This window comes from Helicoverpa zea, chromosome 3 (genome assembly GCF_022581195.2).
Source record: "Helicoverpa zea isolate HzStark_Cry1AcR chromosome 3, ilHelZeax1.1, whole genome shotgun sequence".
Taxonomy (NCBI): domain Eukaryota; kingdom Metazoa; phylum Arthropoda; class Insecta; order Lepidoptera; family Noctuidae; genus Helicoverpa; species Helicoverpa zea.
In genome coordinates, this window is record NC_061454.1 from 4,891,475 (window position 1) to 4,907,182 (window position 15,708).

Consider the following 15,708-nt stretch of genomic DNA (forward strand, 5'->3'; position numbering starts at 1 on the left):
TTGGACCTGCGTGCGCGTAAAATGGACGACGAAATTGTTGTGTTGTGGTGGTATCTTAATAGAAGGCAAAATAAAAGAAAACATTGGGTACACCCTATTTTACGGGAAAGATTTTCACTTGGAACACTAATGGGTAAACTTAGAAGAGACGAATGAAAGTTCTTCAATTATTTTCGAATGACAGCAACCACTTTTGACGATTTACTGGGACGACTAGACATAAGAGTACGAGATACAAGTGTCAGACAATGTATTTGCCCAGAACAAATATTTGGCCCGGTCGTTCTGCCGGCAATTCGTAGTGACAAAACGCTCGGTAAAAATGCCGGGCCCCGCAAAAATGCCGGACCCGGGATAATGTGAATAGCTTCATATAAATTGTACAGCCACTAGCTCTTCCGGCAGATTTACCGGCGCGTCAGATCTGCCGGTCCGGCGTAGTGGGAACCTGGCCTTAGGCAATGTATGGGCAGTGACGCTCAAAAAACTCGTTAGGCTCAATTCACACCAAAAGCGCGGCGAAGGGCAGCGAAGCGCAGCGACCCGCTCGGTAGAGAACGCGCGTGGATTCCCGCGACTGCTCGAGAATTCGCTGGAATGCTCGACTCTGCTCGAGAAGTCGCGGGACTGCGCGCGCCTTTTCGAGCCCGCCCGCGATGAATTCACGGGCCGCGGCTCTTCTAGCGCAGTTAACTTTCAACAAAACAAGAGGAAACTTGTGTTTAAGCAGTAATATGGGTGTTTTGGATTTAATCATTATTGCACATATAATTGAAGAGGAAGAAGCCGAAGAGATAATGAGAAAAAAGAAAAGATTAAAAAGAAAAAACCCACTCGCTCGCGCGCTCGCAACAGACGCGCGCGGGGAGCAGGCGCGAGGGGCGGGATATTGCCAGCGGCCGCTCGCTACTGCTAGAGCATTCTCGGGAGTTCCCGCGCAGTCGCACGACTCCGTTCATGGAATTCGCGGGAAGTCCCGCGGCGCCGCGGGCATCCGCGCGACTCGTTCGAGTTTCTCATGCGAAAATATACATTATAGTAATGGGAATAAAGTAAAAATTCAAATGACACTCAAACCGCGCTTCGCTTCGCTGCCCTTCGCCGCGCTTTTGGTGTGAATTGAGCCTTAGTAATGTGAGTTTGTGATTAGTTCCTTTTCAGTAGCTCCATGTGCGGAGGGCCTTACTCTCAAAAAAAAAATCTAGAGCGTAGGTACTGATATTCTTCTTCAACATAAATTCAGATGGGACCTGTGTCCTGAGAGTAAAGGGTAGTAGAAAAGAAACTGCTCAAAATTAGTGGAAAACTTTAATTTCGTTCACATACGTTTTACAAGATACAATTCACTAGTCAAAGATTCTTGGGAATAGATACCTACCTAAATAAAAATAATGTTTCTTCATAATACGACGGTACATACTTAACGTAATCTAATATCTGATACAGCTAGAACTTAAAAGTGACCACAAAAGCACTTAAAACGCAAATATAAACCAAATCCAAAGGATGTACAATGTATAAATAGATAGCTCAAAGCTATCGTCAGAAACAAATAATATCAATGAGCCACTTATTTGCTTCTTTTTTACAACAATCATAGTACAAAATCAGCCAGTAAAAAATTGCTTTTCATTTCATTCAGTTTCATATAATATTTAGATAATTTTGAAATTTTTAAACATTTGATGCTATATTCTTAGCTAAGATTAAAACAGTGACATTTTACTTCTATATACAAAATGTATGTGACAAATAATTGCCTATAAGATAATATTGCATATTATATCGAAAAATAGATTGTGTTAATGGATATACTGGCACTTTTTTGCATCTAAATGTTTATTGTTAAAATTGTTCAATCTAAGACATCTATGTAATGTTTATTTACAATGCATAATTCCAGGGGAGTCTACAGTGACAATTAGGAGAACACACATATTTGTAGCACTGCACTATGGTTGCACATTCAATAAATACAACATGGAATGGAAATCAAATAGTCTGCGTCAAATCTTAAGTAACTAAGTTTCTTACTTCTTACATTCAAGTGCCGTTTAACGTCTTCTGCGTCGACGAGAATCGCCATTGTATCCATTTTCTGTAAAAGAAGACATCTTATTTTTAAAATGCGTTTACAAACTATTTTTATTGACAAAGAGAGCACAGAATAAATCATACATTTTTCAGGCGTTCATAAATAAATGATTATATTCTTCGATCGACAGGCCACCGAGGCAGCTTGTTTCAGTGTAGTAATGTAAGTGGAGGTGTTAAAATAGGTGAGTTGGCATTGGTTTGAATATAACAAACCTCAGTCGTATTCATCGTCGGCGATTTCTCTGGCGGTCGTTATTGTACCCCACGGAGCCATTAGCCAGCGCACCGTTGGAACCCATCTGGTCCATACCGAGACCAAATGGCCGGCCGGGTCCCATATTTTGTGGACCATAATAATCCATTCTACAACCAGCATTGTTGTAACCTTCGCCACTCTCGTCTCCTTGCATATTACTATTCTGCTTAATACTCTTAGATCCATAAGACCCGAACGCAGTAAAATTTGCGCCCTGCGGCCCAACAGCATCGACGCCGCTCGGAGGAAGCATGCGCGGCAAAAGGCTCCCGTGAGGTACACCGAGACCGCCAGAACTGTAGCCGCCGCCAGGCGGCTGGCCCAGCCCGCCGCCGTCACCCAGTCCTGCCGAGCCGAGACCTCCCGACCCAGCAGAATCTAAGTCGTCGTAATCCCGGCCTCTGCCGCGGCGCCGCCGATCGCGGCCGCGGGAGCGGGAGCCGGGCGGGCCGTCGGCACCAAGGCCGCCGGACGAGCCGAGCCCGCCGCCCGAGCCCAGCCCGCCGCCGCTGCCGAGCGCGGCGCCGCCACCGGGCCCGGCGCCCGCCGACCCGAGCCCGCCGCCGGAGCCCAGTCCGCCCGCGGCGGGACCATAGCCGCCTGATCCACCGAGCCCGCCAGAGCGAGCCCCGCGTTTTCTGGAATCTGACTCGTGGCCACTTTGCCCAGGGCCCCTTTGCTCGTGACTGCCATTAGCCGAGGACTCTGAGGGCGGAGGGGGAGGAGGAGGCGGGGGCGGAGCTGCCCAGCCACCCGGTGGAAGCATGGCCGCAGGGAAATTCGGCATCATCATACCGTACTGATCGGCCGGAAAATAAGGAGGCATTGCAAAACCCTGCCCATTCATTGGGGGAGGTACACACATGTTCATTTGAGGATTAAGTGCCATCAGAGGTGGTATTTGATTTGGTTGCGGCATATAACTGGCATTACCATTACTTACGGGATTATTTTGAACGTTTCTAACAGAGTGAGGAACGTTATTTTCAATGGGAGGGGTAGAGGGCCCTTTGCTAATGTGAGCGGATGGAAGCTGAGGACCAATAGGAGTCGGCAAAAGCGGTTTCGGCGTGGGAAGAAGAGCTTGGGGCGGCTGTTGTTGGCCCGAATCCGTAGAATTCTTCTGGGGGCTGCACTTGCCTGAACGAGAACGGCTACGCGAACGGGAACGGGAGCGGGAGTGACTTCTTGACGACCTCGACGACCGGCTTCGCGATGATCTGGACGAGCTGTGGCGTCTACGGCGACGGTCGCGGGAGCGAGAGCGTGTGCGGGAGCGGCGACGGCGGGACCGCGACCGCGAGCGAGAGCGGCGTCCACGGCGGTATCTGCCGCCACGGCCTCGGTGTCCTAGCAGAAGCATAAATAAACTTTCTTAATAAGTCACTCATAATAAAAAATTTGCTGTCAAAATCTTTAAAACTAATAAGAGTGCTATGATTCAATTTGTCCATAATTTACGACATTTATTATACAATGCCAGTTTACTTACGTCTCCCACCTCCACCACCGCGTTCAGCTAGCTCTTGTAATTTAGGATTGACTACTTGTTTCGCCTCTTTCAATACAGCTACAAGATCGGCTGCCTTAGCTGCATTTGATGGAGTGAAAAATGTATAGGCTGTGCCAGTTTTATTTGTTCGTCCTGTTCTGCCAATACGATGCACATAATCTTCAGAATTACTTGGGTAATCGAAATTTATTACGAATTTGACATCATCAACATCTAAAAACAAAGAAAATATATATAGTCCAACATTCCAAAGCACTATGAAAAAAAAACTCAGTCATTTAAAATACATACCTAAACCCCTAGCAGCTACATCCGTAGCAACTAGAATGGGAGCTTTCCCACTACGAAAATCTGTAAGAAAGTAAATGTGTTAGCACCTTCAACAAACCTAATAAACATTGTTTCATTGAATATTAAGAACAATGTCATGTCTCTATTTGAATATTTTGAATCAACACAAGAAAAAAATGCTTTAGTTTCTACTTAGAACACAATCGATTAGTACTTCAAATTTCAGTAAATATATTCCAATGCTTGAATTTGAATGACACTTTTTTGAATCCTTACCCATTTCCAAACAACAGTGCATAATATTTTTGTAGTATTTACTACTATGAGAATAACCTTCATAAAACCGCATATAGCAAAACTATTGCAAACTATTTCAAATAAATTACTTTCATGGTCAATTGCAGGTATTATGTCGCTCCCACAATAATATCGGCAACGTTTTATAAACCAAAGTACAATATCCAGTGTGACGAAGTCCAAGTTTAACGAAGTATGTGTTGCATCAGTGTCCTATTCAGTATTCATCTCACATTTCACCCCTTCTAGGCCACCAGTATGTTTATGCGATATAGATAATAGTATGATAATGAATAAATTAAATGATCATGGGTAACAAATAATATGTATAAGCATAGGCAATGTAAGTACATAATAAATAATTAAAATAATTCACAAGAAAAATAAAGATGTTGAATAGGAAAATGACATGACACATGTAACTATGTAAATGCAAATTGAGGGCAACCTTAGGAGGTTTAATGAGAGACGTAAAATATATTTTATTCCATTCACTATTGTATTAGTAAACTTACTAATAATATCGACTCCGTCATATATCGCACAAAAAATTAAAAATTGAGAGCGAGAGATGATATGTCGGCCATCAGCACGAGGGGCGAGAACCGAGCGCCGACCACCGTGGTCGGGCGCGGCGCGAGCGCCGGCGTCCGACACCCGCGGGACTCGCCTAGACATGCCGCGAGATGCGCCGGCCGCCGCCGCGCCGCGCGAGAAGCGGCTCAGACTAGCCGCGGGAGCGGGTCAGAGTGCATAGGGCTTAGCCCCGACAACTAGAGGCGGGCGCGGTGCGGGCCGCCGTCGCCGCCGGACGGCTGGGCGGCGACGAGCCGCGCGCTGCCGCCCCGCCGCACGGCCGCAGCTCTCCACAGCCTGCACATGCAGACACGGGTTCAAACAATGTTTACTGGCTGCGCTACACCCAACGCGCTCGCGTCTTTTGTCCGACACCGCTTCTCGACAACCACTCGTGCTAGTTTTTTATATGAATATCAGTAGTCAGTATACAGCACCAGTTTCATATCAAAATAGTTTGGCTATTATTGTGGAGCTAGTGTTATATAAATTACTGTCAAAATAATAAATTTAATATTAAATCATCATAAGATCTGAAGTTTTTTTTAACTTTACCTTGTAAAACCCAATCACGTTCATTTTGTGACTTATCTCCATGAATACACACAGCAGGCCATCTAAAAGAAAATACAAGAATCAAGTAAGTAAGAGTAAGAAAAATGACAAACTTATGCTATCCTGTGCACTTGTTTTTTTTTTTTCTGTTAATAATACAAATTTCGGCCAGAGTATACAAAGATTGCCATTTTATTAATTTTTAATTTATTGTTCTTCTTAGCAAAACAAATCATCATCTCCCGAGCCTTTTCCTTTTTTTGAGTACCAGTGCTTTCCAAGAAGCCACTGCCTATCTGACCTCCTCAATCCAGTTACCCGGGACACCCAATATCCCTTGGTTAGACTGGCGTCAGATTTACTGGCTTCTGACTACCCGAAGCGTCTGCCAAGGATGTTCAATGACATCCGGGACCTACAGTTTAACGTGCCATCCGAATCACAGGTATTGGTGTCCAAGATATATTTAGAAAGTACATACAAACTTAGAAAAGTTGCATTGGTACTTGCCTGACCTGGAATCAAACCCACGCCCTCATACTCCAGAGGTTGGTTCTTTAGGGCACGCCACCATAGTGGCGGTAAGTCCCCTCTTTGAGGAGTGGCTCGGGAGGAGTCACGGCGCCCTCACGTACCGCATGACGCAGGTCCTCACCGGACACGGTTGTTTCGGGAGGTATCTGCATCGAATCGGTCGTGAGGAGGCGCCCGGGTGTCACCACTGTGCGGATAGCCCCGAGGACACGGTGGACCACACAGTCCAGGAGTGCCCTGCGTGGGAAGGGCACGCCGGGTCCTCGTCGAGGCTTTAGGCGGCGGCGACCTCTCGCGTCCGGCCCTGGTTCAAGCCATGGTCCGGGGCGAGAGGGAATAGGATGCCGTCGCCTCCTTCTGCGAAGCAGTCATGCTCGAGAAGGAGGCGGCGGAACGTCAGGCTGCGGGTTGTTCGAAAGAGATACCGCGGCCCTAGCACATAAAAAGGCCTACGACGGAACACGACGGTTTTTAGTCAGTAAGAGTCTGACACTCCCTCACCGCTGCTAACCCACGTCAGGAGGGGTCATTTGATGATTTTTGACATTGTTAAAAAAAAAAAAGAGGTTGGTTCTTTACCCATTGGGCCACCACGACAATTTTTCTTAGCAAAACAAATATAAAGACAATAATCAATAACAGCAAACTTACCCATCTCTCTTCATTTTTCTTGTGATATCATCAACCCGACGCTTAGTTTCAATAAAAATGATTGTTTTGTTTTCTTTTTCAGCCATTATTTCCTTTAGTAGGGTACTCAGTTTAGTTTCTTTTTCATATTCCATACAGACATCAATAATTTGCAAGATGTTGTGGTTAGCAGCCAATTGTAATGAGCCAACATTAATTTGAAGGTAATCCTTCAAGAATTCTGCAGCCAGACTTTGAACTTCTCTAGGCCATGTAGCAGACCACATAAGTGTTTGGCGATCAGGCCTGATTTGCTCAATAATCTTCCTAATTTGAGGTTCAAAACCCATGTCCAACATTCTGTCAGCTTCATCAAGCACTAAATATGTTGTCCTTTTCAAATTAGTTCTTCCACTTTCAAGAAAATCTAAGAGACGTCCAGGTGTAGCAATTACAATTTCAACACCAGCATCCAAATCTCTTGCTTGAGGGCCTTTAGGAGCTCCACCAAACAAGCATGTATTGTGAATCTTAGATGTGTTAGCGAATTTGTCACATACTTCTTGGATTTGTTGGGCTAATTCCCTAGTGGGTGCCAACACAAGAGCTATTGGACCATCACCTCTACTAGATTTCGGTTGGTTATTAATGTGTACAATTGCTGGTAAAATGTAAGAAAGAGTTTTGCCAGATCCCGTGGAGGCGATACCGACCATATCACATCCACTGAGCGCAATAGGCCAGCCCTGAGCCTGAATTGGGGTTGGTTTGGAAAATCCCATTTTATCAATCTCATCCATAACATAATCGGGAAAACCTGCCTCATCAAATGTCATCGTTGGTTTAGGTATATTGCGCCCTTTTAGAGTGATCTCATTGTCACTTCTCCAAGCTTCTACTTCAGATTCTGGCCTGTTTTCCACATCAATATGAGGTACATAAAAGTCTTTTTTGAATGGTTTCAGCCTGCTTAGGTCCCATTTCGGTTTTCGCAAGCTGGCACCGGGATTACTCCTACGCCCGCCGCCATAACCTCCGCCGCCGCCGCCGCCACCGCCCGAACCGAGACCATAACGTGGACTTCGACTGCGGCTCCTACTCCTGCTCCTGCTGCGACTGCGACGCCTATCACGGCTGCGATCTCTAAGGGTACAAAATCACCGTATGAAAATACCCATACTTTAGTTAACAATGTGCTGTTTAATGCATAAAATATTTACCTTCCTCGGCCCATGATTGAAGTTGAAATCAAATACCGTTGACAAGAAACGCAATTATTTGTCTTCAATTATTACTTTACCACAAAATCACTTAAAAAATTAGAAAAATACACTTCAATTAGTACAAATCATCACACAACTTTAATAGCACAACGCCATTCATTTCATTGTGAATAAAACAAGATGGCGACGCGGAAGCAACCGAAGCCATAGACAAACTAGCATCACCAAAAGGAAGAATTTACAATCGATAATTTCATACTTTACTAACTAAATACGAGTTTTTAAACTTGATTTTAACTTTAACATTTTTATTTAATACGTGCATCTTGGTATCTACCTATTTATAACAAAAAAAAATATTAAGTAATAAATATAAGTGATCCTAGGAGCACTAGTGGAAATAACAAATTCTCCACACGAAACACTTATTTCTTCTTTTTAAGTACTTCCCAATATCCTGTCCCATTGTACTCTTACTCCGTAATTAACTTTCTAGTGTAATCAAATCAATCATTAAGGAACTGCCCATTTCCCATGGGAAGAACGCTATGGTGAACCCATCTCAACTTTAACATTAAGTTAACTTTAAACATTCAAGTATAAAATGTAAATTTTGAGATACACAATTGCATAGCTGAGCTGTAAACTCACCTGTAAACCCTAAATCTGTTTTGGATCCAAATCAATTTTACTTTTACCAGGAACAGGAATATGATAAGAATATTGAAAATTGTGAAAACTTTAACATTCGATGAAGTCGGGAAGTATAACCATCAATGTATCACCACCTTAAGGGCAATATAAATAAATTAACCATAAAATATTTTATCACTTTAAGGTAATCGTTATGAAATTTACATAAAATATTGGCTAAGAAATACAATAAATAATTATTTAGCAACTGCAACAACTTTTAAGACAAAATGTTAATTTCCATAGTTCTTTACTTATCTGTGACGGAATCCATTTTCTGCGTTGTTGTGACATTTTGCGTTTTGCTCCTCAGCCAACTATTCTTGAGGAAAAAAAGAGTTGTATTGTATGAATATTGTCATGAAATTGAACATTGCACCTTCAAATAAGTGATGATATTTTTTTTGTATTGTTAATATTTTATTAAAGGTATTTTTGAATCGTGAAGTAACTCACGATGGGTTGAAATAGTGATTGCTATCGGCAATAGTTCATCATATTCATTTCATTATTTGATATTTACACACGCCATAACATAACAATGGAACTAGACGTATCACCTGCGGACAAAATAGACAACGATATGGAATATTCTGATAACTCAACTGATAGTAAATACACGCCATGTAAAAATGACCAGTACTCGATCATACGCATTCCCGAAGATGGTGAGAAGTCAAGTAAGCACTCATCAAGAAAACAGTCAAAAAGAAGAAAGAAGAATTCTAATCATTCACGACCCCTCCCTAGGATAATAGTGAAACCTTTACCACCACCACCACCTCCTGAAAATAGAGAATGGACTGCAGCAACATCCTACTCAGAAACGAATTCCAATACTAATAGACCATCTACCATGCGAGAAGTATTAGCCAGCATACCAGGGTTTTGCATGAAACCAAGGAAGCGCAGTGGTAAAAAGTTATCAACCGCAGCACAATTACAACAGACACGAGAAGGTTGCATTGACTTAGAGACGCCTGATTCAATATTAGTAAATACAAACATTAGAGCATTACTAAACAAACATACATTTTCTCTACTTCCACCACTATATCAATATAAGCTTGGGCAGCTACTACCTAGTGTGGATAGGTTAAGTCCTTCAGGTCGCTTAAATTCTTCTAGTCTGAATAATGAATTTTTTGCTCGAGCTTGTTTACAATGGCAAGACAGTCTCTCTGGTGGAGAACTTACTCCAGAAAATCAACAAAGAATGAAGACTGAAGCGGAAAAAGAAAAAAGCAAGATAGATCCATGGAAATTAAAACATTTTGAACCTATCTGGGGAGAGAAGTCAAGAAGAGAGAAATCTTCTATCAGTTTAAATTCAGATCGACCATCTCTTAAGACTACTATTAAATTAAGACCAACAGCTTCAATAACAAGCAGTAGCACTGTTCCAAAAATTAAAAAAAGTAAATCTTCTAGTAATAGTAAAAGAATGCGCTCAGTGGGTGCAGTGACGAGGTCTTCAGCCAGAGCTGATGAAGTGCTGGAGGAACCTGTCACAGTTTGTAGTAAGCAGTCCGCTCCAGTGCCAGACTTATTGCCACTCAAACATACAAAAAGTCACAGTCATCCCAACTATGAGGAATTTCCAGTAGACTTTAGTTTCTCTGATTCATCTTCAACACAGAGGATGGACGATTCATTATCCACAACACCTGTTGACCCACTACTACTGCCAGATGGGGATCCAGACCGGAATGAAGTGAAGCAAGAGCTTGACATCAGCGTAGTCACTATAGAGGAGAATTCTAAGGATTGTGAAGAGGATAAAGCAACAGATTCTGATAGCAATGTACATGATGCCTCCAAGAGGTCAAGTAATGAAAATGTAGAATATACTATGGCAAAAAGAATAAAATTTGAAGAGGATTATGAAATGCATGATACAAATTATATCGTACATAATGCAGATACTGCAAATAATTATTCAGATATTGATGCAAACTATGCTAATGAGCAGGTGTGCCCTAATGATGAACTTCTATATTCGGGACAAGAGCATGGTGACACAAACAGTGAAGACAGTAAAGCCACTGCATCAGGATATGAATATGATGCAAGAAGTGAATCTTCAGTGTCCAGTTTGAAAATAGATATGAATGTAAATAACATGCCTTTAAGTGAGTCTACTGGTCCTACTGAGGCTCTTTCTTATGAGAACCATTTGACAGAAGTGGAAGAAAATGTTGAAACTGATAAAGGAATTGTTCAGGATTTAACACCATGTGACACTCAAGAAGAATATGTATCAGAGCCTTACCAGGAACGTGTTAAGTCTGAAATTGATTTAGAATCACCGCAGCATAAAGATACTGTTGTAGAACCAGAACCATGTCAGAGCTACAGCCAGGAGGTGGAATGTCAAATACTACAGCCTGCTGAACAGTCCCACATAAAAACTGATGATGCTATGCACAGCCCGGAAAAATGTGAAAAAGAAAGCATACCACAAAACATGGCACAAAACTATTATGATGAACATTTTAAAGATGCTGAATCTTTTATATTGGAGACAAGCCTCTCAATACTTACATCACGTAAGTTTTTTTTTTATCCATAACATTTAGTTAGTTATGTTTTTATTTTAAACTCCACAGAGAACCACTTCATTCTTTTGTGAATCTGAAATATCTATAAAATTTTATTTCTTATATGTATATTCTATAAACTTTTGTTTCTACCTACTTCCACAGAAAGTGAAGATGTGAAATATTCATCACACCCTAACTTGATGGAGTTATCATCATACATGAGTGAAACAAGTGAGTATGCTTACAAACACAATAAATGTGGGTAGTTATAAAATACATTTTTCATACAATTTTGACAATGCTTATTTAATCCAGCTTTATCAATCTGTCAAACGATTTTTATTTAAACAAGAAATAAACTCTTCCAGATGTTACTGCTGTGGTTACAATGCCTTTAACACAAAATTCATCAATACCTATGATGGAAGTCACTAATACATCTGTAAGTTCTCATACAATTTATCATCAGACATTTGTAAGATATTATGTTGTTTTGATTATTTTAACAACCTTCTCTTGCACTCAATTCCAGATTGTTTCATACCCTGATGACAATATGAAAGATGCAGCCAAACCAAAAGCATCAGCAGTATCATGGAAGAATGATAGTGACTGGGCAAACAGTGAAAATGTTATGACTTTACACCCATTTTCAAACTTAAACACAGAGAGTGCTAAATATGTCAGTGAAGACTCGAAAACAAGCATGGAAGATATAAATATGAATGATGAAAATTGTATGTACAAAGAAGACAGGGACGCTAATTATAATATGGAATCTTCAAACTCTTCAGAGAGCTGTCAGTCAATAAAGGACTCATCTGTGAAACAAGAATTAGACGCAGCAACTAGCTTAATATCAAGTACTGCTGTTACAAACCCACCTGTAAATTCGACTACCATTACACAAGGAATGTGGGCTCGGGGAAAAAAGTCTAAATTAGGGAAAGAGTCTAACAGGTATGTGTTTCACATTTGTTCATTCAAAATGTTTTACTTATAGGATGCATTCTTCATACATAGACTTTAAAGAAATGATTCTACATGGATAGTGAGGTTCTATGATATAATTTCACATATTTTATTGAATATTTTGTTGTAATTCCAGGAGTCGAAGTTCAAACAAAGTGCCCCCTGGTACGGTGAACCTAGAGCGCAGCTATCAGATCTGTCAAGCGGCGATCCAGAACAGTCCGAATCGTGATGCGTTGCGCGGACAGCTGCGGCCACCGCCGGCGCTCCTGACGCGGCCCGCGCGGTCCGTTAGGCCTCCGCCCCCACCGCCACCCGTGCTCGTCAGGCAGCTACCTGTCTCTGTGATGCCACATAATGAAGTATGTATTACTGTTGTCTTCAAAAAACTTGCAAGTATTAAAGTATATTTATATAATCATTAATTCAGACGATTAGACTGGAAGCAGACCCCCAACATAGTTGATAAAAGGCTGGGTAGATAATGTATATAAGTACATACACATGTACGGAAACCACTTATTTAATAATTTTGGCGATAATATAAAACGAATGTCATACATGCTCAGATTTCAGATCCATATAATAACACACAGTTAATAATGTCATGGTAACCACTTTCCAGATGAATGAGAATCGCTCTAATAACGTCGGCCAGTATATCCTAGTACAAAGGACTCCTAACGTGGCACCGCGGGCGTCTAGTGCTCCCCCTGCAAACCAGAATACTAATGTGGTGAGTACTGTAGACCACATCATTGTGTATTAGCGTAGTGAGTCAAATATCGAAATTCAGAGACAAATTATTTTCTAGTTACGAATTGGTGTTTTAATCGTAATGTACTGTATTCCAGGCTGTGGCGCGGTGCCGCAGCGTGGGCGCGGACGACGCGTGCGTGTGCAACCTGCGCGCCATGATCCTGTGCAAGAAGTGCGGCGCCTTCTGCCACGACGACTGCATCGGCTCGGCCGAGCTGTGCCTCACCTGCCTCATACGCTGACCCCGCCTCGTCGCGCGGCCGCTGCCATCTTGCTAACGTAACGCAACAAGGAACTTTTATATAGATCGAATTTAGCTACAGCCCTAATCGTACTCTACCTTAAGTTCAGCGTAGCTAATAGATCGAACTTGAGTATCTTGAGTATCCGCGAAGGAGGTGTGTGAAAAGGAAATGGTTGTTAGGAATGGTGGTGCTATCTGTTTGAATGTATGTATGTATCGATAACAATAATATTAGTTTGTATCCTTTGTACGAATATTAACACTATTTTGTACTTCACAAACTAACAAGAGTTGCTTATACATATTCTGTAAAGCTTTAAGTTGGATAGAAGTTGCGCTAAAGATTTACCTAATTATTCGTTGTCGCTGAACTTGAGTTAATCAGAATACCGATTTTATACCTTGCTATTTTTCAACTTATAAACATTGTAAACAGTTTAATATTAGAATTGTCAAGTACCTGCTAGAAAGCAGTAAATCGTTTTATTCGACGTATAATGAAAAGTACCGATTCATGTTAGTTTCTTGTTAAAATGTTGGTTGTTCTTCAGACAACAGATATATTTATAGATTGTACGTTGAATATAATACATACTTCATATTTTAAGGATTCCAATTATAACTTGTACACGGCACAATATTTTTATTCAACATTCTGTAACTCGTATTTTATTTATAATTTAGATTTTACGAATTAATAAGCTTATCAAAATATAGCAGATAACTTGGTAGCATTTGTTGACATTTATTTGATACAAATAATATAGTTGTTGTTAAGAGTACACAAGAGAATAAGTCGCTGAGCTAAGGATTTCATTTTGCCATTATACTTTAGTATTAGGATATCATCACAATTTAATTTTATGATACTGTTATATTAATTTTAGTGTTACTTTACCATTTCGTGACTTTCTTTTGTACGTAGTTTGTCAGTTAACGGCTTAGTATTGGAATAGTAATTAAAGTACTTGTGCACCATCTGATATCCCATCTATTTATAACATTTATAATTAAGTGTATGTACAGATATTTATTGATACGTGAAGGCTGGTGGGTTGAACATCGGATGGACTCTTATCGTAGGTATTTATAGAACATTACTTGTTATATTTAAGTTTTTCATTATGGCGTGTACACTAATATGACACTAAGTTATGCAATATATTTATAGTTGTCTATAATATTTTTATAAGAATCTTTTACAAATTGAGAAATAGCTTTTTGCTAATTTAAGACTTCCTTGTAATATGTATCTAAACAAAATCTAATTTGTCCATATAATCTCCTTCTGATCTCTGTTTTACTGTCCCAGTAATGATATAACTATGGACCTTATATTGCGTATTGGGCGTAGTGTACAATGGTTATGATAATATGGTTTTATTATAACCAAAATAACTGATTATCAACAAATAACTGATTTATATTTAGATAGTTGACGACGCTGCTCCAGCAATGCCTAGTTTATTCACATAGCAATGCCTTACATGACGACTTACAGATGCTATAAGTTACAATTAAATATTCATAGATATTATAATAGATAATTAATAATACAAGTGTTGCTCACTATGTTTGAATCACAAATGTATATCTGTATATTTTAGCTTATATCATATTATCAATAAGTGTTAAAAAAATATCTATGTATACATGTCACAAAAGCTAGATACAGTCTAGACTTTGAGGACGTTTCATGGAAGTTTTAGAAGAACACTATTGGGACTTTAGATATGTATGAAAGAATTGTAATTCCTTATAGTGTACTTAGTTTAAGAATTTCATAATCTCGGTACGCAATAATTTAACAGCGTTTGAATAACATTTCGAATAATAATGAAAAGTTAAATTGGTATGATTGCATATGTTTAGAAACTACCAACGACTTTTTATGGACGGCTCTTTGTTTTCTTTATTTTTATGCTCGCGAGTTTGATTTTTTTCGCGAAATTGTCGGATTATTGTTATTTATTGGTAATTAGTTATTTTATGCTCATGAACATTTTTTCTCTAATAAAATTATGTTCTTCTAACAACATTGGTTGGTTTATTTATGCTACATCCCTCTTGAGTTACAAATGCCAGAGTTCGTTTTCTAAGATGGTACGGTGAAACGGCTACGCTAATTCGAATGGAATTTGGTAGTTGATGGTGTAGGTGCAAGAAAAACAACAGCTTTTAGATGGGGTTGTTATCCGTATGAATCCCGAATAATAATACATTTCCAACAGTGAGAGAATGTTTCAAATCGGTCAAGAAGTTTTGGAGTCCAGGAACAAATAAACAATCAAAACTTTCCTATTTATAATATTAGTGTAAATATGAGTAAGTAATTCCTAGACGTGGGGTATCTATCCTATTCTACTACAATCTTCGTCTAAAATATTGTAGGGTGAAAGACGTCGATAAAGAACTGCGTCGAAAAATCGAGCCATAAATATGTTTTTTTTTTGTAAAACTTATTTTTATTGTCTATGGTTTATCTCAGCTCCTCAATGGCTCCTCAGCTCTAGTTCATTCAATAG

The 15,708-nt window shown here is 40.3% G+C and overlaps 2 protein-coding genes across 2 annotated transcripts; one reads left to right on the forward strand and one right to left on the reverse strand.

Moving 5' to 3' along the window:
* Positions 1-1,294: 1,294 nt before the first annotated feature.
* On the reverse strand, positions 1,295-8,180 carry LOC124645806 (ATP-dependent RNA helicase DBP2-like). Its single transcript, XM_047185710.1, has 7 exons — positions 7,970-8,180; positions 6,771-7,892; positions 5,586-5,647; positions 4,158-4,217; positions 3,846-4,079; positions 2,311-3,703; positions 1,295-2,098 (listed from the first exon to the last, which is right to left on the reverse strand). The coding sequence occupies exons 1-6, from the start codon at positions 7,981-7,983 to the stop codon at positions 2,322-2,324; spliced, it is 2,874 nt and encodes a 957-aa protein (XP_047041666.1). The 5' UTR covers positions 7,984-8,180; the 3' UTR covers positions 1,295-2,098; positions 2,311-2,321.
* Positions 8,181-8,932: 752 nt separating this feature from the next.
* LOC124645953 (putative Polycomb group protein ASXL3) lies at positions 8,933-15,219 on the forward strand. Its single transcript, XM_047185942.1, has 7 exons — positions 8,933-11,214; positions 11,371-11,439; positions 11,577-11,650; positions 11,741-12,168; positions 12,317-12,542; positions 12,806-12,916; positions 13,035-15,219. Exons 1-7 carry the CDS (start codon positions 9,207-9,209, stop codon positions 13,179-13,181), a joined length of 3,063 nt encoding a protein of 1,020 aa, XP_047041898.1. The 5' UTR covers positions 8,933-9,206; the 3' UTR covers positions 13,182-15,219.
* Positions 15,220-15,708: the final 489 nt, after the last annotated feature.

Bases quoted from the DNA above. Each gene is read 5' to 3' on its own strand.
- LOC124645806 (XM_047185710.1), bottom strand. The intron at 5,648-6,770 runs GTAAGTTTGCTG...ATTTTCTTTTAG, and splicing joins AGAAAAATGAAGAGAGATGG to ATGGCCTGCTGTGTGTATTC. The intron at 4,080-4,157 runs GTATGTATTTTA...CTTTGTTTTTAG, and splicing joins TGTAGCTGCTAGGGGTTTAG to ATGTTGATGATGTCAAATTC.
- LOC124645953 (XM_047185942.1), top strand. From the start codon at position 9,207: ATGGAACTAGACGTATCACCTGCGGACAAAATAGACAACGATATGGAA. The intron at 11,215-11,370 runs GTAAGTTTTTTT...CTACTTCCACAG, and splicing joins CCTCTCAATACTTACATCAC to AAAGTGAAGATGTGAAATAT. The intron at 12,543-12,805 runs GTATGTATTACT...ACCACTTTCCAG, and splicing joins CTGTGATGCCACATAATGAA to ATGAATGAGAATCGCTCTAA.